This window comes from Phyllobates terribilis, unplaced genomic scaffold (assembly GCF_046119375.1).
Source record: "Phyllobates terribilis strain yellow unplaced genomic scaffold, ASM4611937v1 Scaffold_117__1_contigs__length_5270597, whole genome shotgun sequence".
Taxonomy (NCBI): Eukaryota; Metazoa; Chordata; class Amphibia; order Anura; family Dendrobatidae; genus Phyllobates; species Phyllobates terribilis.
In genome coordinates, this window is record NW_027362877.1 from 2,647,047 (window position 1) to 2,670,536 (window position 23,490).

The following is a 23,490-nucleotide window of genomic DNA, read 5'->3' on the forward strand; positions in this document are numbered from 1 at the left end:
TCCCGCCATTCCGGTGAGATTACAGGGAGGGTTTGTGGTGAATCTGTGAGAGGAGAGTGTGGGGTGAGATCAGAGCTGTTCCTGTGGAGGCTCCTGCTCCATGTGACTGCGGCTCCTCAGTGTTGTATGGGGGATGTGCAGCGGCTCCTCCTCACCTCACCGCCCCCGCTGGAGGTGTAGTTACCACGGTGACCGTCCCCCGCTGGAGGTGGAGTTACCACGGTGACCGTCCCCCGCTGGAGGTGGAGTTACCACGGTGACCGTCCCCCGCTGGAGGTGGAGTTACCACGGTGACCGTCCCCCGCTGGAGGTGGAGTTACCACGGTGACCGTCCCCCGCTGGAGGTGGAGTTACCACGGTGACCGTCCCCCGCTGGAGGTGGAGTTACCATGGTGACCGTCCCCCGCTGGAGGTGGAGTTACCACGGTGACCGCCCCCGCTGGAGGTGGAGTTACCACGGTGACCGTCCCCCGCTGGAGGTGGAGTTACCACGGTGACCATCCCCCGCTGGAGGTGGAGTTACCACGGTGACCATCCCCCGCTGGAGGTGGAGTTACCACGGTGACCGTCCTCTGCTGGAGGTGGAGTTACCACGGTGACCGTCCCCCGCTGGAGGTGGAGTTACCATGGTGACCGTCCCCCGCTGGAGGTGGAGTTACCACGGTGACCGCCCCCGCTGGAGGTGGAGTTACCACGGTGACCGCCCCCCACTAGAGGTGTAGTTACCACGGTGACCGTCCTCCGCTGGCGGTGTAGTTACCACGGTGACCGTCCTCTGCTGGCGCTGTAGTTACCACGGTGACCGACCTCCTACGAGGCTGATAATGAGCGGTCAGATCGGCGGAGGAGGTTGCGGTGGAGTTTGTGGCTTTTCCTCCAGATTCTTCCTGATAAATGTCGGATATTTGGGGCAGAATTCAGTGATTGTCGTTATATCGTCCCCTGTGATCTCCATCTTCTCCTTTATCATGAAGACGCCGGCAGGACGAGATCCCTCCAGCTGATCCAGTGTTCATCCCTCCTTCTCCTGAATGACCCCGAGGATGGACGAGGATGAGACCACCAGAAGATTATTACACTTCACCCTGGAGATCATCTCCCTGCTGAGCGGAGAGGTAACTCCTCTACATTTCTATCAGCTTTATTGTGTTATGTGACAAGTCCGACATCGGGAAGAGGAAATCCAGAAGAGGAAGAGAAGGATTCTTTACTGTAAGAGCAGTGATTGTGTGCAGCTCTCTGCCAGGAGGAGTTGTCATGGGGATTCCCTATAAGAGCTGTAGAGGGGCCTGGATGTCTGTCCTGAGTGTAATAATATTCCAGGTTATGGCCCCAGATTACTGGAGACGGTTATTGATCCCGGGATTTCTACTGATTGTCAGATCTGGAGTCAGGAAGGAATTCTTCTCCCTACGTGTCTCTCTCCATACACAGGATTACACAATAGTGAGGAAGACACCGGGGGAGGGTGTGACTCCCATCATCCATCTCCAGGAGTCAGGAGGGCGGAGCCCAGACCCCATCACAGAGCCTCCCCCGCACCCCCGATACATGAGAGGAAGAGGAAGAAGATCCTAGAGCTCAGCAACAAGATGATTGAGCTGCTGAGCGGAGAGGTGACTGCTGGGACATTATATAGGACAGCACTGGAGGATTCTGGGTGATGAGCGGAGAGGTTACTGCTGGGACATTATACAGGACAGCACTGGAGGATTCTGGGTGATGACTGGAGAGGTGACTGCTGGTACATTATACAGGACAGCACTGGAGGATTCTGGGTGATGACCGGAGAGGTGACTGCTGGGACATCATACAGGACGGCACAGGAGGATTCTGGGTGATGACCGGAGAGGTGACTGCTGGGACATCATACAGGACGGCACAGGAGGATTCTGGGTGATGACCGGAGAGGTGACTGCTGGGACATTATACAGGATGGCACTGGAGGATTCTGGGTGATGAGCGGAGAGGTGACTGCTGGGACATTATACAGGACGGCACTGGAGGATTCTGGGTGATGAGCGGAGAGGTGACTGCTGGGACATTATACAGGACAGCACTGGAGGATTCTGGGTGATGACCGGAGAGGTGACTGCTGGGACATTATACAGGAGAGCACTGGAGGATTCTGGGTGATGACCGGAGAGGTGACTGCTGGGACATTATACAGGACGGCACTGGAGGATTCTGGGTGATGACTGGAGAGGAGACTGCTGGGACATTATATAGGACAGCACTGGAGGATTCTGGGTGATGACCGGAGAGCTGACTGCTGAGACGTTATACAGAACAGCACTGGAGGATTCTGGGTGATGACGGTGTTGTTGTCCGGATCCTATAAGGTGTCAGGACGTCGCTGTCTATCTCTCCATGGAGGAGTGGGAGTATCTAGAAGGACACCAGGATCGGTACCAGGAGGTGATGATGGAGGAGCTCCGGCCTCTGACATCACCAGGTGAGAGGAGACTCTTGTTGGCTCCGGTGGATGTGATGACGTCTCTCGGCCTCCTCCTATAATAGATGATTTTTCTCCAGACTTGCTCTGGTTTTCTCTACATTTTCTCACAGCTTTCATTCCCTGATTCTTCTCTTCTGATCTGTGAGTCGTGGTTTCTCCGCTGTCGTCTTCATCAGTCTTCGTCCTCGGCGGTTTCTTTCTGAATCTTTCACCTTCCTTAGAGCATCGGTCACATTTTGTCTGCAGATGTCCCAGCGCTTCTGTCCGTTCTCTCCTATGATTTCTTTTGGTACCGGAGTCTGATCGTTACTCAGCAGAGTCGGGGTTAATTTACTGATGATTTTCCCCCTAATCCGCTGTCGCTCGTCCGTCCCTCAGAATCGGTGCCGGCTCAATGTCGTCATCAGTCGTGGTCGGGCTTCTGGCTTTTTGGGTTTTGTTTCTCAGCATTTATTGGGCGGTAAGAACGATGTCGCTGCCATTTTCAGAACTGTTCCTGACACCCATCACTTTATCTTCCGTTATCGGAGCTGTGTGAGGGCTTCTCTTCTTGAATGGCCGCTGACCTTTTTATTGGTGACTTTTTTTGATCATTGTTTTTTCATTACAGTTTTGGGGAGGTGTTTCTGATGTGTTTTTTTCTTTTGGCGTTTACCGTGTGCAATAAATCCTGACGTGAAAATGCCAAATAATAATATATATATGTGTGTGTGTGTGTGTGTGTGTGTGTGTGTGTATATATATGTATGTAGATAGATAGATAGATAGATAGATAGATAGATAGATAGATTTATTTTTATAAAATTAAATAAGTATAAAAAATTCGCGCTGAGCTGTCGGAAAAGAAGGAGGGAAAGAGATTGGATTATCAATAAAATGAATTTATTACAAAATAAGTTAAAAAGGCATAAATAGCAATTCAAAAGGTAATTATGAATGTGTCCCCAGAGGTGGGTAAGTAAAAGTCCAATTGATAGTAGCCAGTCAAGGTATCAGAGGGACCATAGATTAGCAATGATACCTAGAAGGGAAAGAGAGGGGAGGTGTATCAGTAGAGAATGTTTTGGTTCTTATTGTAAAGGCTGATGAAAAGGAATAGTTACCTTCCTTGTACAAGTGTGTTCCTATATTGCGTATTCTCACCGGGAGTGGTATCCAAGTGGCTAGAATATATAGGTGCCTATTTGTGCAAGAGATTTATAAAAAATTGTTAGTTAAAAAGTCTTACAGTAGTACTTATGATTTTTAAAATAGTACTTTTTATGATTTTAAAACCACAGGATACCTGGTATCGCAGTTCTTTGTATAATCCTAGGATATTGCTTATAGATAAGAAAGAATCTTATTGGAGGTGGAGCAGAGCACTTAGTTATCCTAGAAAAGATAGAAAGTGATAACTAAATCAAAATAAATGCGTCACTGTATAGGTCTCCCTAATAAGTGGTAGTAACGGAAGGAGGACCCGATACAAGTGTCCACCATGTAGGTTATATTGTACCCAACGCAAATATGTGTCCAGTAGGTGCACGATTAGGTAGAGTGTATAATTTACTATAGGAAGTAATCAGTACCTCTAGCGGGCATCAATATTAGTCCTATGGCAATGAGAGTCTTACCTCCTCTTCGGTATAGACGATTGCAAGGGTCAGTAGGAATGCAAGCTCAAAGGTGCGTTGCGGGTACTACTGTAGTCCTTTAGTATATGGATGATATCTGGTTTACCTCGTGGGTTGTCGAGTGGAGCGGCAGGAGGAAGCAGAGCCCCGGCCGGTGGCTGTGTGCTTCCGTTGGTATAACCTCGTTGGCGCGCAGATTCCGGTGGAGTCGGTAAGACGAGTAGGACCTTGCGTGACGTCACTGACACGTGATGGTCATGTGATTCCTCAGGCTACGGAGCGCTGAGAGAGCCAATTCCGACGCGTTTCGGAAACGAACGGTTTCCTTCCTCAGGGATGGCTCTCAAAGGTGTACCTGCTGTTTATATACTTTGTAGGCAGCCATTGTGGGAAGTCCTTCAGTCCAGGTAGGAGGTCCTTCAATCATTGAACGCAAATAATTCAATCTCGCTGTTGAGACCCTTTTTTTCTCAAAGTATCCATATTAAAAATCCACTGACTCTCAATTCTTGACATGCACTTAATGTAGTCCCCTTGTCGCCAGTGTTTAGGGACAGTTTGAATGCCGGTCACTTGGGTACCAATAATCCTCCCCCCGTGTTTCGTGGTGTAGTGTCTGGAGAGAGGGTGACCTGCAAATTTATTTTTAATGTTTCTAAGGTGCTCGTTGATCCTTACATACAAAGGGCGTTTAGTGCGGCCAATGTATAGCTTATCACATGGGCATTTTAACCCATAAATCACTCCCTTTGTGCAGCATGTAACAAAGTCAGTAATTGGAAGTTCAATGTTTTGATTTTTAATAGTTTTTTGTTTTTTCAGTGATAGGCGTTTGCAAACAGAACATTTATGACATGGATAAAAGCCCGTGTGATTATTTGGGTGGGAGCCTTCCATATTATGGGATTTGATTTTCATTGGATTTTTTACTGTTGGAGCAATTATGTTCCCTAGATTGTTAGCTCTTTTAAAGACAAATTTAGGATGTGGGGGTATTAGATCCCCAATGATTTTATCCTCCTTCAGGATGTTCCAATGTTTTCGGACAATTTTTTTTATAATTTTTGTATTGGCATTGAATTGGGTGATGATGGGGATGTCTGCCAAGAATTCTTGATTTCTATTGTCCTGATTCATTCCTTCATGTCTGGCTTTATCAGTTAGTAGATTTTCACGTTGTGATTCTGAGATAGTTTTATGGGTAGCTTCTAAGAAGTCCTTTTTGTAACCTTTGTCCAAAAATTTTTTGGTAAGTATTTGTGCCTCCACCTCAAAATCAGTTTCCCTTGAACAGTTCCTATAGATTCTCATATATTGGCTTCTTGGGATGTTTAATAGCCAATTCGGTAGATGACAACTGTCTAAGGGTATATAGCCATTAACGTCAGTAGGTTTAGAATAAGTACGTGTAAAAAGATGATTTTGTTCAATATAGATATCAATGTCTAGAAAATTCACTTGCTGTTTATAAAAATAAACATTTGTTCTCATTTTGGGAGACAAAACAAAAATAATGGGGACTTCAATCTGAGATCCTGGCGTGGTAATAAGTGTAAGTCTCCCTTAAAGGGATGTTTGTTCAGAAGAATATGTATTATGGAGCTTTTCTGTGGAGTCTGACCAGACAATCTCTCCTTGGCTCCCCGTGTGCATCAGTAAGCGCCCATGACCCCGGTGCCTGCTCTCTAGTTGTCCTTTCTACACATTGATAGGTACTAACCGCTGCGTACCGGGTGCTCCCCACAACACCGTCCTTCCGGGTTCTGTGACTTCATCCGTCAGCTGTACATGTGCCCTTTTTTCCTCCTTTAGAGACAAACACAGATCTTGCTGCCTATTTTAGTGTTTATACCGAGGCGGCTGTTGAGATTTATCTCTATTTAAAGAAGAAGAAAAACGCGGTAACCCGTCTTTTAATAGGAGGAAGTCAGGTTCTCTCCTCTGAGTGATCCCAGAGGATCCTGTCCAGGAGGGAGGCCGTGTCCTCATGGTGACATCATGAGCTCTCAAAAAAACAATCACTGGTAAATAGTCTTCCCCCAATCTCCATACAGTGAATTAGGAGAGAAGAAACCAATGGATAGAAATGTGGAGCTTTCTCCAGCTCCTCTGTGGTTCCATCCCCGGAGACGAAACTTGGAGAAGTTGTGTTTTTTAGTACGGCTCCTCCATCTGACTGACGAGGGTCTTCTCTGTCCCTCTCCTCAGGGTCCTCATCCTCCGAGTGCAGAGCATTAGGCTTTGGCCTTGCTGATTATCACTTCATAGTTGAGGCCCACAATGTGCTGGGACCTCGGTACCGGTGGTGAGGACCACAACAATGTAATTTATTCCCAGATACATAAACATAGAATTACCGGTTCTGAGAGACGGATCTCATATATAGATGACGCGCCCCCTGGGCCTGTGCTGTGCAGGGGATACCCGGAGCCGGATCGCTGGGAGTTGTAGTCTCAGTGTGGCGGTGACCCGGTCCGTGCCCAGGGCGGTCAAACCAGTGGCAGTCTTAGGTAATAACAAATGTCCGACTACGCCACCCGTGGATTGCGGTCAGTGGGGACCGCCGCTGCGCTGCCGACCGCTGAGGCTGATGTTGTTTGCGCAGCTGAGTATGGGATAACTCCCCACGGGAGAAGTATTGCCTCAGGGCAGCTAGTGTGGATGATGGGAGTGATGGTGTGAGCGTCCCAGTAGTAATGGTGCTGGTGTGGCGATGAAACACAGAGACGTGTGGTGCAGTTCAGGGTCTTTACTGATGGTATAAGGCAGACCCTCCCGGGAGTACTGGTTAGCAGTAGGGGCCTGGTCAGTCTGTGAGCAAGCAGGATCTCCCCTGGCCAGGTGGAGTTGTAGGCCTCCCCGACTATCTGCACTCTTTCCTGACTACCTTGCTCTATGCGGGTAGAAGTAGCCCACGTCCCTGAGTATACCGTGTGGTGCTCACCCGTATGGCCGGTGACTTGGGGCCTTCCGTTAGCCTCCGCTTCACGATGGCGGTGCTGGTCCCTTGCTTGTGACCGTGCCTTCGGGTTTCTAAGGCCAGAGGACATGGAATCCCCTGCCGGTTGGATTCTGCTGCTGGACCTGGATGTCCCCACAGCTTCGGACTCCGTGTCCGGGTTAGTGTCTTCAGCCAAGGCGAGCTTTCTAGCTTCCAGCCTCTGGCACTCGCTCCTGCTCCTACAGAGCTCCTGTTGTAACTTTCCCTGTGTCTGCTGTCCTCCAGACCTGGCTGCGTCTCTGTCTGGGACTTCACTCACTAATCCCGCCCCAGACCCAGTTTATAAGGGCAGATTCCTCCCCTCCCAGGTCTGGGTGGGCCGTGTTGCATGCTTAGGGCTCCTGACCAGAGAAACCTCCCACTTGCTCTCAGACATAATATCTCTATTACTGTGGTAACCAGACCCCTGGGGTGCCACATTCCCCCCTTGTAAATTTTAGTACTCTGGGACTAAACACATTTTTTTTTTAAAGAAACATAAATGCAGGGTATAACAATAATACAATAACATATTTACAGGAAGCTTTAGTTCTTTAAAGGTCACGGCGTGTCTGCAACCGGGTGTCCATATCACCCAAGGTGAAGTTTTAAGCGAAGTAGGGGACCTGTTCAAAGCAAACCCCTTGCGTTGGCCTTGGGCGTGGCTGCAAGGCTGGAGCTAGCTACTTTGGGCCGCAAGTAGGCCACGCCAGACAGGTTTTCTCTTCCGCGGCCGTCTTCGCAAGAGGCACCAAGGTGCAACTATCTACAAAATTGTTCCGGTTATCCAGTGTCCATAACCTGTTAGTCCAAATAAATCTGCAGGGTAACTGAGAAACATAATTAATAACAGGCAACAAACATAAACCATAAATATTTTCAAGAAACAGGTAAATTCACAGTGCATTACTTATATTCTCCAGCGCGCGGGCATTTGACCTCTAGTGACTCTAGTGGACCTACGGAGCTCACTAACTGGTCCTGCACTACAGGGTGTAGGAGGTGTTATGGGCAAGCTGGGCAGCTTTCTGCGCACTCTTTGGCGCACTAGGGGCACGGCAGGCTCACTACTAGCAGAGGGTTGATTCTCCTGGGCTGCTGGTGTGGATTCTTCTGCCTCCTGGGCCGGCTGCTCTTCCAGCTCTACCTGGTCTTCTGTAGGCACTTGAGGGGCTAGCTGGAGAAAGGTGAGGACGGGCACCACGATAGCGTTGTTTACTTGTGTCCAGGACCGGGGAAAGTCTCCGAGTACGGTGCTGATCATTTCCTCCTTTTCCTCTACGGGTTGAGGGTCTTCCTGATCTTCATCCGTGCTTTGTAACTTCTCGGGGCACTTTTTCAGGTGGTCTCTGGAGACAGTGGCTGTGGTCTCTCCTCCATCCTTACTGATGACGTACACCTTTGGATTATTGTGGCTTGAGGGCAGTACGGTGTACGGGTCCTTTTCCCACTGGTCATCCAACTTATGGAGCCGCCTTTTTCTTTTCAAGACCTGCTCTCCAGGTACCAAGGGAACAGCGGGAGCATGTTGGTTGTAAGTCCTCTCCTGCCTTTCTCTTGATTGACAGAGACTTCGCTCGACGCTCTCCTGTACTTTCCGGTACTGCTGCTGCCGTTCTGTATCCCAGTCTGCTTCTGGCGAGGTGTCCTCGGGTGTCAGGACTCCCATATCCAGGTCAACAGGCTGCTTACCAGGTCTTGCTCGCATTAGGTAAGCCGGGGTACAGTTGGTGGAACCTACCGGGATGTGGTTATACAGGTCCACCAGATCGGGCAGTTTCTCAGGCCACAGACTGCGTTCTTCCAGGGGCAATGTTTTTAGCAGATCTATCACCACCTGGTTCATCTTCTCGCAGAGTCCATTGGTTTGGGGGTGATAGGGCGTTGTTCTTATCTTCTTGCAGCCATACAGGTTGCAGAACTCCTGGAAGACCTCCGCTTCGAAGGCTGGTCCTTTGTCCGTCAGCACTTGGTCCGGGTACCCGTGTGGGCGACAGAAGTGCAGCTGGAAGGCTCTGGCTGCTGTCTGAGCCGTCAGGTCTTTGACAGGGACCACCACCAGGAACCGGGAGTAGTGATCCACGATGGTTAGGGCGTAGACATACCCGCTTCTGCTTGGAGCCAGTTTAACATGGTCCAGAGCGACCAGTTCCTGCGGCTGCCTGGTGATGATGGGCTGCAGGGGAGTCCTCTGGCTGGCACGGTCCCTTCTTCTTAGATTGCACGGGCCACAGTCTCTACACCACCTCTCAATGGCTCCTCTCATGCCTATCCAGTAGAACCGTTCACGCAGCAGGAACTCCAGCTTCTTCCAACCGAAGTGCCCTGCCCCATTGTGGTAGGCCTCCAGCACCATAGCTGCGTCCCATCTCGGTACCACCACCTGCCAGATCAGTTCATGTGTCCGGGAATTGACCAATCTGCAGCACAACTTCTCCTTGTAGAGAAACAGTCTGCTCTTCTCCGTCCACAGTTGCTTGGTCTCTTCCGGAGCGTCTGGGTCCAGGCGGGCGTCAGCCTGGGTCAGCATCTCCTTCACCAGACGGACTGCGGGGTCGCTGTCTTGTGTCTCCGCCCAGTTGTAGTGGGGTAAGGGTTTGAACGTAGCGGATCGCTAGCCCCTCACACGGTGGGAATACTAGGTAATCCCATGACTGTGAAACGCAGGGAGTTCGATCTCTTCCAATTCTTCTGGATCCTCCCCTTCGTCCGGTAGGTTTGGCATCCTGGACAGGGCGTCCGAGTTGGTATTGGAGCGTCCTGCCCGGTACTTGATCGTGAACTCAAAATTGGACAGGCGGGCCATCCATTTCTGCTCCAGGGCACCCAGTCTTGCAGTGTCCAGGTGTGTCAACGGGTTGTTGTCCGTGTACACGGTGAACCTGGAAGAGGCAAGGTAATGCTTGAAACGTTCGGTTACTGCCCACACCACTGCCAGGAACTCTAGCTTGAACGAGCTGTAATTCTCAGGGTTTCTTTCCGTGGGTCGCAGTTTTCGGCTGGCGTAAGCAATTACCCGTTCTCTCCCCTGCTGGATCTGGGACAGTACGGCCCCTAGCCCGATGTTGCTTGCGTCCGTGTGGAGGATAAAGGGCTGGCTGTAATCAGGGTACGCCAGGATTTCATCCCCCGTGAGGGCCATCTTCAGCTGGCGGAATGACTCCTCTTCCAGCTTTTCCCATTTGAAGGGTGGCTTCTGGTTTTTGGCCTTCCTGGACTGGCCTATCAGGAGGTCCTGCATAGGAGCTGCCTTCTTGGTAAAACCGGGAATGAATCTTCGGTAGTAGCCTACCAACCCGAGGAACTGCCGCACTTCCTTTATGCTGGATGGTCTTGGCCAGTCCTTAATTACGGTGATCTTGTCAGGGTCGGGGGCTACTCCGTCAGCACTCACCACGTGTCCCAGGTACTGTACCTTTGGCTTCAGTAGATGACACTTTGAGGGTTTTACCTTTAGGCCATAGTTTGCCAGGGCTTCAAACACTTCTGCCAGGTGTTCCAGATGGTCCTCATAGGTCTTAGAATAGACGATGACGTCGTCCAGGTATAACAGGACCATCTCAAAGTTCCGGTGTCCCAGACAGCATTCCATCAACCGTTGGAAGATTGCAGAGCCCGAACGGCATACAGTTAAATTCGCTGAGTCCCATCGGGGTGGTGAATGCGGTCTTCTCCTGGTCCGCCTCTGCTACAGGAACCTGCCAGTACCCGCTAGTGAGATCCAAAGTAGAGAAGAAGTTAGCAGATTTTAATGCAGCTAAGGACTCTTCTATCCTTGGTAACGGGTACGCATCTTTGTGTGTGATACGGTTGACCTTCCTGTAGTCTACACACATTCTCATGGTGTTGTCTTTCTTTTTCACTAAGACTAGTGGAGCTGCCCAGGGGCTACAGCTGTCCCTAATTATCCCAGCCTCCTTCATGTCTTTTAGCATCCCCTTGGCATGTTGATAGTGTGCAGGGGGTACGGGTCGGTATCTCTCTTTTATGGGAGGATGGTCTCCCGTTGGGATGTGATGTTCTACCCCCTTTACTCGCCCAAAGTCTAACGGGTGTTTGCTAAACACTCTTTCGTACTCTTGAACCTCCCGATAGACTCCCTGTTTTTGGTGTGAGGGAGTGGAGTCAGTACCCAAATGCAGTTGCTGACACCAGTCCTCCATTGGTTTCTTAGAGCCGTTACCTTCCTCTGGTTGAGATGGAGGCAAGGGTTCCACGGCCTGTACAGAGTTCTGGTTGATGGTGAACAATTTGGCTAGCGTGGCATACCGGGGCAGGTGTACTTCTCTCTCCCCGATATTTATGATGCGGACGGGCACCCTCCCATGGCGTACATCGACCACCCCCCGTGCTGTCAAAATGGTGGGCCTACTGTCTGAGTAGACGGGTTCTACCATTGCTTGGTAGTCTCTACCTCTTAGACCAATAGCTGCCCCGCACCAAATCATCATCTCACTTTTTGGGGGCATGGCAATAGGGAATGGGTCACACATTCTCACGCTACCTATCTCACCACCAGATAGTTCCACTTGTTGCCGCTTCATCAGTGCCCAGATCTCTTTCTGGAGCACACGCTGCTGGCTGGAACTGGCGTTCTTGGCAACCTGTTGCAAAATAAGAATCACCTCTGCAAGACAGTTTTCAATTACGTTAGTACCTAGGGTGATTTTTGGGTGACTCTCGCGACGGTCAATGTCCACAATGATAAGTCCTTGTGCCGGCAGTTCAACTTTACCGACCTTGATGGTCATTTCCTTAAATCCTATCTGTGGCACGGGCTGACCATTGCTGGCGATAATGCTCAGGTCGTCATCTGGGTAGCGGGTTATGTCCGAGTCATTCCAGTACCGCTTGAAGAGCACGTACGGGATGGTGGTGACCTGTGACCCGGTGTCTAGTAGGGCACTCATAGGAATGCCATCCAGTACCACGGGCAAGACCGGACGTCCCCCTACGTATTTGTCACGCCAGTTTGATGGGCCTGATGATCTTATGCCTGGGGATTGGCCCTCTACCCCAGGTTGTGCCCGTTTAAATGACAGTACCTTGCCATATGTCCGGGTTGATCGCAGCGGCGGCAGATGGGTCGTCCGTCCTCGTTGTATCTGTCGCTGGGTCTTCCTCTGGCCGGTGGGGTCCTCCTCAGTCGGCGCCACGGGACGTCCTCCGGTCCGGATGCCAGCTGGATCTTTCTTGGAGAAGAGACCTGTAAAGACTGCACAGTTCTGGTTGGACCTGATGGTGCTGGTCTGTTGCCGGGTTATTGTTCAAAGCCTGTGCATCAGCTCCCACAGGCCCTGCAGACAAGGGCGCCGCATCCTGGTGATAAGTGATAGCAGGGCGCCTGTGGGTCACAGCGCCACCTGGTGCTGGTTCTCGGAGCACCCGGATGGCTCTGTCCTTGAACTGTGCAAAGTCCACGTCAGGTTCCTGTAAAGCCATTGCCCGCAACTGGGTTCGGTGGGCATTGCACAGTAGACCCTCAATAAATTGTTCGGTCAGCAACTTGTCTTCATTTCCCACGCTGTCAGGGTCTGCCTGCTTAATGGCTCTCAGGGCCTCTTGTAGGTTTAGAGCATAGTCTCTTATACTTTCATGTGCCCGTTGTTTGCACCCGTAAAATCTGAGCTTTATTTCGGCTGAGGTGCGGGTATCAAATGTGTCTTTCAGCCGGGCTAGTATCTCTCTGACAGTCCTCTTCTTCCCAGGTGACCAGGACTTTATCTCCCTTTGGGCTGCCCCGATTAACTGGGCCACCAGAATGCTCACTTTTTGCTCTTCTGTGAGGGGGTATACCTGGAAGAGGCTATCAAGTCTTTCCCTAAAGTCACTCAGGGTATGTGACTCCCCTGAGTACTGGGGTAGCCAGGTTGCCCCCAGGATATAAGGCATGGTGAATGGCATGACCGCTGCAGCGGTTGCGCAGGTGGCCGGTGTGGCGGTGGACCTCCCCTCGGTGTCCGACATCCTCCTTCCCCCCTAGTGGACCGTGGCCTACCTTGCGATGCTCTTCTTCCGTAGGCCGCGGCTCCGCAATCAATCGTCGGGGTAGAGGACCTGGCGTCGCGCTCCGATGACGTCAGCGTCGCTCTTCCTCCCTTCCAGGACCTTACGCAGCGTCGGAGCGTGGGGCGGAGCTTCGGATCTCGCGCGCTTTCGGCGTCCACGCCCCTCTTCTTCCCGCGCGGCGTCCCGAAGATGGCGTCCGAAGGCGGGAAGCAGCTGCGGATGGCGGGAAGAAGGCAGAAGACGGCGGGAAGCGGTCCAAGATGGCGTCCGATGGCGGGAAACGACTCCGGACGGCGGGAAACTTTGCCACAGGTAAGTTCAAAAGTCTTTTTCAGGCACGCAGTACCCGGTGGTTGCGGGCACGAAATCCTGCCGACTACGCCAAAGTTGACGCGCCCCCTGGGCCTGTGCTGTGCAGGGGATACCCGGAGCCGGATCGCTGGGGGTTGTAGTCTCAGTGTGGTGGTGACCCGGTCCGTCCCCAGGGCGGTCAAACCAGTGGCAGTCTTAGGTAATAACAAATGTCCAACTACGCCACCCGTGGATTGCGGTCAGTGGGGACCGCCGCTGCGCTGCCGACCGCTGAGGCTGATGTTGTTTGCGCAGCTGAGTATGGGATAACTCCCCACGGGAGAAGTATTGCCTCAGGGCAGCTAGTGTGGATGATGGGAGTGATGGTGTGAGCGTCCCAGTAGTAATGGTGCTGGTGCGGCGATGAAACACAGAGACGTGTGGTGCAGTTCAGGGTCTTTACTGATGGTATAAGGCAGACCCTCCCGGGAGTACTGGTTAGCAGTAGGGGCCTGGTCAGTCTGTGAGCAAGCAGGATCTCCCCTGGCCAGGTGGAGTTGTAGGCCTCCCCGACTATCTGCACTCTTTCCTGACTACCTTGCTCTATGCGGGTAGAAGTAGCCCACGTCCCTGAGTATACCGTGTGGTGCTCACCCGTATGGCCGGTGACTTGGGGCCTTCCGTTAGCCTCCGCTTCACGATGGCGGTGCTGGTCCCTTGCTTGTGACCATGCCTTCGGGTTTCTAAGGCCAGAGGACATGGAATCCCCTGCCGGTTGGATTCTGCTGCTGGACCTGGATGTCCCCACAGCTTCGGACTCCGTGTCCGGGTTAGTGTCTTCAGCCAAGGCGAGCTTTCTAGCTTCCAGCCTCTGGCACTCGCTCCTGCTCCTACAGAGCTCCTGTTGTAACTTTCCCTGTGTCTGCTGTCCTCCAGACCTGGCTGCGTCTCTGTCTGGGACTTCACTCACTAATCCCGCCCCAGACCCAGTTTATAAGGGCAAATTCCTCCCCTCCCAGGTCTGGGTGGGCCGTGTTGCATGCTTAGGGCTCCTGACCAGAGAAACCTCCCACTTGCTCTCAGACATAATATCTCTATTACTGTGGTAACCAGACCCCTGGGGTGCCACATAGACAGATACACGGCAGGTCATATATTCAGTCTCTGTGTCTCCACAGATGGATCCAGGAGGAGAAATCCACCAGAGAGATGTCCCCGTCCTCTGTATTCCCATTACTGTCCAGAGGAGAATCACAACATCCCAGAGGATCATCAGGTAGATGACACTGAAGACCCCACAACATCTGACCATGAAGTGATGGGATTTGAGCTCATCTCACATTGTTCTTTTTTAGGGTGAAGATCTGATTGATATTAAGGTTGAGGTTATACATGGAGCAGAAGAGGCGACCGCAATATGGGCCGATCAGCAGGGTGAGGAGGGAAGACTGTCGTGTCGGTTCTATGGTCATCTACTACTACTTCCATCATTGCATGACACAATCTACAGTGGCATGTAAAAGTTTGGGCACCCCTGGCCAAATTCCTGTTATTGTGACCAGTTAAACAAGTTGAAGATGAAATGATCTCTAAAAGACCTAAAGTTAAAGATGACACATTTCCTTTGAGTTACCCTGGGACATTTGTGTGCTCAGATAACTTTGACCAATGATTCAGATCTTACTTAGCCTGTTAGGGTTATGGCTCGTTCACTATCATCGTTAGGAAAGGCCAGGTGATTCAAATTTCCAGCTTTATAAAAACACAGCTTACTCTAACATTGTGCCAAAATAACCGCAGCCATGGCTTCTTCTAAGCAGCTGTCTAGCTCTCTGAAAATGGTGGAGGCCACAAAGCAGGAGAAGGCTATGAGCAAAGCGCTTTCAAGTTGCCCTTTCCTTGGTTCAAAATGTAATAAAGAAATGGCAGTTAACAGAAACAGTGGAGGTCAAGATAAGGTCTGGAAGACCAAGCAGATTTTCAGTAGGATTGCTAGAGAGGCAAATCAGAACCCCCGCCTGACTGCAAAAGACCTTCAGAAAGATTTAGCAGACTCTGGAGTTGTGGAACATTGTTGTACTCTTCAGAGACACCTGGACAAATATGGCCTTCATGGAAGAGTCATCAGAAGAAAACCTCTCCTGCGACCTCACCATAAAATTCAGCGTCAGAAGTATGCAAAAGTACATCTAAGAAGGTCTGATGCATTTTGTAAACAAGTCTTGTAGACCGATGAGGCTAAAATAGAGCAATGATCATAGTTGTGTGGAGAAAAAAGGGCACAGAATTTTAGGAAAAGAACATCTCGCCAACCATTAAGCATGGTGGTGGATCAATCATGCTTTGGGGTTGTGTTGCAGCCAATGGCACAGGGAACGGGTAGAGGGAAGAATGGATTCCTTGAAATTTCAGCAAATTCTTGATACAAACTTAACACCATCTGCAAAAAAGCTGAAGGTAAAAAGAGGATGGCAAATGATAATGATACTAAACACACGTCAAAAGGCGAAAGCTGAAGGTTTTACAATGGCCCTCACAGTCCCCTGATCTGAACATCATTGAAAATCTGTGGCTAGACCTCAAAATAGCAGACGATGCTAGACGACCCAAGAATCTCACAGAACTGGAAGAATTCTCCAAAGAAGAATGAATGAAAATCCCTCAAACAAGAATTGAAAGACTATTGTCTGGCTACAAAAAGCATTTACAAGCTGTGATACTTTCAAAAGGGGGCGCTACTAGGTACAAACCTTGCCGGGTGCCAAAACTTTTGCATTTTCCCTTATTGAATTTTTTTTAAATGTAAAAGATGAAAATATATATAATTTATTATTCATTGTTTTGCCTAAACTACAAAGGAAATGTCATCTTTAACTTTAGGCCGTTTAGAGATTATTTCATCTTCAACTTAACTGTTCGCAATAACAGTAATTTTGACCATTGGTGCCCAAACTTTTACATGTCACTGTATTCTGTCACTGTGTGTTTCCTACAGATGGACTCATGGAAAGAAATCCACCAGAGAGATGTCCCCGTCCTCTGTATTCCCAGGACTGTCCAGAGGAGAATCACAACATCCCGGAGAGTCATCAGGTAGACGGTGCTGAGCCCTGTACCCGATCTGTATATGGGGGGACATTTCTGATCGATATCATAGATGTCACAGATTTTGGTGGTTTCTTGTATTGTGCTGATTGTTACATCTGATATATCAGGAGGAAGATCCGACTAAGAATAAAGAGGAAGACGAGACAGAAGAAGAAGCGATGACGAGGAGGGATCAGCCGTGTTTGAGTGACGGGAAGGAGGAGATTCCTGTAGATGTTTCCACAGGTGTGTAATAATGACCAGCGTGTGATGATGATGATGATGACTGGCTTATGACGATGATGACTGGCATGTGACTATGATTAGCGGCGTGTGATGATGATTACTGGCGTATGACGATGATGATTGGCATGTGACTATGATTAGCCGTGTGTGATGATGATGACTGGCATATGACGATGATGATTGGCATGTGACTATGATGACCGGCGTGTGATGATGATGACTGGCGTATGACGATGATGATTGGCATGTGACTATGATTAGCGGCGTGTGATGATGATGACTGGCGTATGACGATGATGATTGGCATGTGACTATGTTGACCGGCGTGTGATGATGATGACTGGCGTGTGACGATGATGATTGGCATGTGACTATGATTAGCGGCTCCTGATGATGATGACTGGCGTATGACGATGATGATTGGCATGTGACTATGATTAGTGGCGTATGACGATGATGATTGGCATGTGACTATGATGACCGGCGTGTGATGATGATGACTGGCGTATGACGATGATGATTGGCATGTGACTATGATTAGCGGCGTGTGATGGTGATGACTGGCGTATGACGATGATGATTGGCATGTGACTATGATTAGTGACGTGTGATGATGATGACTGGCGTATGACGATGATGATTGGCATGTGACTATGATTAGCGGCGTGTGATGATGATGATTGGCATGTGACTATGATTACTGGCGTGTGATGATGATGACTGGCGTATGACGATGATGATTGGCATGTGAGTATGATTAGCGGCGCCTGACGATGACCGGTGTGTGATATTGTATGAAGTCTCCGGTGCAGTGAAGCTTTATCCGCCGTCCACATCACAGCAGAAGCGTCCGGTGATGGCGCGGCTGCTCTTGTACAGAGTCCGGTTGCGCACCGATGAATAACTGGGCCGCATTCACACCTCTTCTTAATGATTTAATAAGCACATTTTTAATTTTCCTAATTGTGTTTTTAATATTACTTCCATCTTTTACTTCCATATTATTCTTACACAAGTCTCATGCTGCCATATAAATGACTGAGCTTGCGATTCGGACAGAACCCCGGGGGAAGATTCCGTATAATGAGGCTCTGTGGACGCCGTCTGGCCTATGATCCAGTGATGTCCATCTTTTTCAGCGTGCATAAAAGCGCAGTCGACCAGAGGCTAGACGGAGTCCGGTGTAACTCTGCTGCCTCATTATTCTGAATGGATCCCTCGGGGGTGTCATCTGAATCATGTATTTTGTAGATTTAGATGGAAACCCCGATGTACAGTGGGTGCGGAAAGTATTCTTACTCCTTGAAATTTTTCACTCTTTGTTTCATTGCAGCCATTTTGTAAATTGAAAAAGTTCATTTTTTTCCTCATTAAAGTACACGCTGCACCCCATCTTCACTGAAAAAAAAACAGAAATGTAGAAATTTTTGTAAATTTATAAAAAAAAAAAGCCTGAAATATCACATGGTCATAATTATTCAGACCCTTTGCTCAGTGTTGAGTAGAAGCACCTTTTGAGCTAGTACAGCCATGAGTCTTCTTGGGAATGATGCAACAAGGTTTTCACCCCTGGATTTGGGGATCCTCTGCCATTCTTCCTTGCAGATCCTCTCCAGTTCCATCAGGTTGGTTGGTGAACGTTGGTGGACAGCCATTTTCAGGTTTCTCCAGAGATGCTCAATTGGGTTTAGGTCAGAACTCTGGCTGGGCCAGTCAAGAATGGTCACAGAGTTGTTCTGAAGCCACTCCTTTTGTCATTTTAGCTGTGTGCTTAGGGTCACTGTCTTGTTGGAAGGTGAACCTTGGGCCAAGTCTGAGGACCAGAGCACTCTGGAAGAGGTTTTTATCCAGGATATCTCTGTACTTGGCTGCATTCATGTTTCTTCATTGGCAACCAGTCATCCTGTCCGTGCAGCTGAAAAATACCCCCATAGCATGATGCTGCCACCACCATGTTTCACTGTAGGGATTGTATTGGGCAGGTCATGAGCAGTGCCTGGTTTTCTCCACACATACCGGTTAGAATTATCACCAAAAAGTTCTATCTTCGTCTCATCAGACCAGAGAATCTTATTTCTCATAATCTGTGAGTCCTTCATGTGTTTTTGAGCAAACTCTATGCGGGCTTTCATATGTCTTGCACTGAGTAGATCCTTCCATCTGGCCACTCTGCCATAAAGGCCCGACTGGTGGAGGGCTGCAGTGATCATTGACTTTTGTGAGCTTTCTCCCTTCTCCCTACTGCATCGCTGGAGCTCAGCCACAGTGATCTTGGTGTTTTTCTTTACTTCTCCTACCAAGGCTCTTCTCCCACGATTGCTCAGTTTGCTGGACGGCCAGGTCTAGGAAGACTTCTGGTGGGCACAAACTTCTTCCATTTAAGGATTATGAAGGCCACTGTGCTCTTAGGAACCTTGAGTAATGCAGAAATTCTTTTGTAACCTTGGCCAGATCTGTGCCTTGCCACAATTCTGTCTCTGAGCTCCTTGGGCTGTTCCTTTGAGCTGATGATTCTCATTTGGTCTGATATGCACTGTGAGCCGTGAGGTCTTATATAGACAGGTGTGTGTCTTTCCAAATCAAGTCCTATAAGTTTAATTAAACACAGCTGGACTCCAATGAAGGAGTAGAACCATCTCAAGGAGGATCACAAGGAAATGGACAGCATGTGACTTAAATATGAGTGTCTGAGCAAAGGGTCTGAATACTTATGACCATGTGATATTTCAGGTTTTCTTTTTTAATAAATTTGCAAAATTGTCTGCATTTATGCTTTTTTTCAGTCAAGATGGGGTGCAGAGTGTACTTTAGTGAGAAAAATAAATGATCTTTTTCGAATTTACCAAATGGCTGCAATGAAACAAAGAGTGAAAAATGTAAAGGGGTCTGAATACTTCCCGTACCCACTGTAAGTGTTCAGTGTACAGCACAGGATAAATATGCTCCAAAATGTTCTGTACCCCAAAATGCCACCAAGAGCTTCTACTCAACCCACAAAAAACAAGTCCCCACTCAGGTTCATCATCTGTAAACAGTAATATAGGGGCTGTCCATATTACTGGAAGTACAAAGGTTCTGGAAAAGTGACTTGGCTCCCACTTAAAGAAATCCAGTGACATCTGCGCTCCCAAATCCAAATGCCCCCTCCTCCTGGGCCCCACAGTGTGCAGTTAGCATCCACATGTTTGGCATTACTGTAGCGGGGAGAGGCAATTTATTTCTCCAGAAAGCACTAGCTGGGAATCATGTACTGGGCGCTACAACGTAAGGGCACTGCAATGTACCGGACACTACAATGTACTGGCCACTATAAGGGAATATTTGCATTTTCACTTCACAACATCCATTACTGCTCGTTTCTGGAAAGCACCCATGGAGTCAAATTCATCACTACACCTGTAGATACATTTCCATAGGGGTGTAATTTCCAAACTGGTGTCACTTGAGGGGGGATTCTGCTCTTCTGCCACTTTGGGGCTCTGTATATGGAGTCTGCAAACTGTTCTACTAAAGTTTGTTCTCCAAGAGTCAAATAGCGCTCCGTCCCTCCCGAGTCTCGCCATGTGGCTAAGCAGTACAGTACAGCCACATATGGGGTATTGCCCCGTTCAGGAGAAATTGTATAAAGTTATGTGGTCATTTTTACCCATTTTCCCTTGTGAAAATGTAAAATCTGGGGCTAAAATAATACTATAGTGGTAAAAATGTAATTTTTTTTTCTTCACCATTCAATTGTATAACATTTTGTGAATCACAATTACCTTGTATTCATTGGGAAAGTGCGCGGTGGATGCTGGGTGTGACGCGCGGGGAAACCCCACCCACAGCCCGGTGTCCACCGCGGGGATCGCATCACCGAGTCACGCCTCACTTGACGTGACATCAGGGGAAGCAAGAGCCGGCTGAGGCCGGGGATCGCGTGATGCCGGTGAGTGGCCAGCGATAGCGCCGCTCACAGCCAATAAAGACAAAGCTAGGTAATTAGAAAAAACCTTCTCTCAACGGGTTAATTACATTGGCGGCATTTTTAATAGTAGTGGACAACTTCTTTAATTACGTGGACACTTTTCTATACCAAGGGCAAGATACGAAGCTTGAGAGAGTGAAATGGCACTAGAGGTACATTAAGGGAACCTGTCATCAGTAATTACCACTTAAAGAACTATTTCCCGTCTAATCTCTGCCACCCCTGACTTGTGCCAATGTCACCAGTTTATAAGTGTCATTCACTTTACCCGTCATTGTGTTAATGTTATGGCATGTAGTTGTCCTCCTTATTACCGGTACTTTCACTGACGAGGGTCTTCATTGTGAGATCCAGAAAATACATTTAAAAATCCTTTTTGTGTTGTTGAAAAAATCACATGTAATCTATCTTTCCTCCTTACAGGAAATCCTTGTGAGAATAACGGTTCATCACTAAATTGTAAAAGAGAAGATATCAGGAAGCACTCTAATAGAGGAAACCTCATCACCCTTCCTGCACCTCCTGGACTTCACAGCACTTCACTTTCTTATAATCCTCCTAATCATGTGGAATCATCTCCTGAGCAATCTCACATTATTACCAAAAGTCCAGGGGGCAAAGTGGATTCAAGATTTCAGTGTGACAAGCAATTTACAAAAAGCTCAGATTTTTTCACTCACAGAAAACACAAAGGTAAAAAGCCATACTCCTGTTCAGAATGTGGGAAATTCTTTACCTATAAATCACAATTTATTATACATGAGAGAATTCACACAGGACAGAAGCCATTTTCATGTTCGGAATGTGGGAAATGTTTTGGAAGTAAATCAGACCTTGTTAAACATCAAAGAATTCACACCGGGGAAAAACCTTTTTCATGTTTACAATGTAGAAGGTGCTTTCCAGAAAAATCACAGCTTGTTATACATCAGAGAATTCACACAGGAGAAAAGCCGTATTCATGTTCAAAATGTGGAAAGTCCTTCACAGGTAAAGGAAGTCTTATTAGACATGAGAGAATTCACACAGGAGAGAAGCCATATTCATGTTCAGAATGTGGGAAATGCTTTACAGATAAAAGGACTCTTATTACACATCAGAAAATTCACACAGGAGAGAAGCCATATTCATGTTCAGAATGTGGGAAATCTTTTATGCGTAAATCAAATCTTTCTGCTCATAAGAGAATTCATACAGGAGAAAAGCCGTATTCATGTCCAGAATGTGGGAAATGCTTTACAGAGAAATCAAAACTTGTGAGACACGAGAAAATTCACACAGGAGAGCAGCCGTATTCATGTTCAGAATGCGGGAAATCTTTTATGCTTAAATCAAATCTTTCTGCTCATAAGAGAATTCATACAGGAGGAAAGCCATTTTCTTGTTCAGAATGTGCGAAATGTTTTAAAAGTAAATCACACCTTGTTATACATCAAAGAATTCACACCGGGGAGAAGCCGTATTCATGTTCAGAATGTGGAAAGTCGTTCACGAATAACTGGAGTCTTATTAAACATCAGAGAATTCACACAGGAGAGAAGCCATATTCATGTTCAGAATGTGGGAAGTCCTTTACAGATAAAAGGAGTCTTATTCCACATCAGCGAATTCACACAGGAGAGAAGCCATATTCGTGTTCAGAATGTGGGAAATGCTTTAGAAATAAAGGGAATCTTATTAGACATCAGAGAAATCACACAGGAGAAAAAACATTTTCATGTTCACTATGTGAGAAGTCCTTCACAAATAAAGGGCATCTTTCATACTGGAAAGTCGCCATATTCATGCTCAGAATGTGGGAAGTGTTTTAGTTATAAATCAGATCTTGTTAAACATCACAGAATTCACACAGGAGAGAAGCCGTATTCATGTTCAGAATGTGGGAAATCTTTTATGCGTAAATCAATTCTTGCTGCACATAACAGAATTCATACAGGAGAGAAGCCATTTTCTTGTTCAGAATGTGGGAAATCTTTTATACATAAATCACACCTTGTAAAACATGAGAGAAGTCATACGGAAAAGAAAGTGTAATTATGTTCACTGTGTTTTATAAAGTTTAATAAGCATTGTTCAGCATAAATGAGTACACCCCCTTTGATGAGTAAGATTTTGTTTAATAGCTCACTGAACACAAGATCAATTTCTACAATTTTGCCAACACTTAGTTTCATAGAACATTTTTTTTGTAATCAAAACATGAAAGTAAGGGTAATAATATAACTCTCATTACAAAATCTTCAGTTTTACTCAAATTAGTTGATGCAAAAATGAGTACACCCCACATCAAAAGCTACTACATCTATTATTTTGTATGGCCTCCATAATTTTAAAGGACGGCACCAAGTTTTCTAGGCCTGGAATGAACAAGTTAGTGACAATACTATATCTATCTTTTATCTCTCTTTCGATAACGAGCTCTTAGAGCCTGGATGCTGGATGGAGCGATGACAACTTGTCTCTTCAGAATCCCCCATAGGTGTTTGGTTGGGTTCAGATCAGGAGACACTTGGCCACTGAATCACTGTCACCCTGATCTTCAGAAATGTAACAGTGGCCTACCAAGGGAACAGAGTGATGGCAGCATCTTTTCTGTCACTACAGAGCAGAACATCTGTGAATTCAAGATACCATCAATGAAATGTAGCTCCTCATGCAGCCGCACATAAGGACACGGCCACCACCAGGTCTCACTGTAGACACCATGCATTCTCATTGTATTCCTCACCTCTTCAATGTCATACAGTTTTGAAGCCATCAGTTCCAAAAAAAACCTTTATCTTGGTCTCATCACTCCAGAGTATAAAGTCCCAGGAGTCTTCATATGTTTCCGCAT

General features: G+C 47.9%; 1 protein-coding gene across 1 annotated transcript in view; it reads left to right on the plus strand.

Annotated features, from left to right (window-relative positions):
* Positions 1-23,490, plus strand: part of LOC141201504 (uncharacterized) — an 82,223-nt gene that overhangs the window by 39,397 nt on the left and 19,336 nt on the right. The window contains 1 exon segment of the mRNA XM_073663512.1: positions 21,078-22,449. Within this exon segment, the coding sequence (XP_073519613.1) occupies positions 21,078-22,449 (1,372 nt within the window).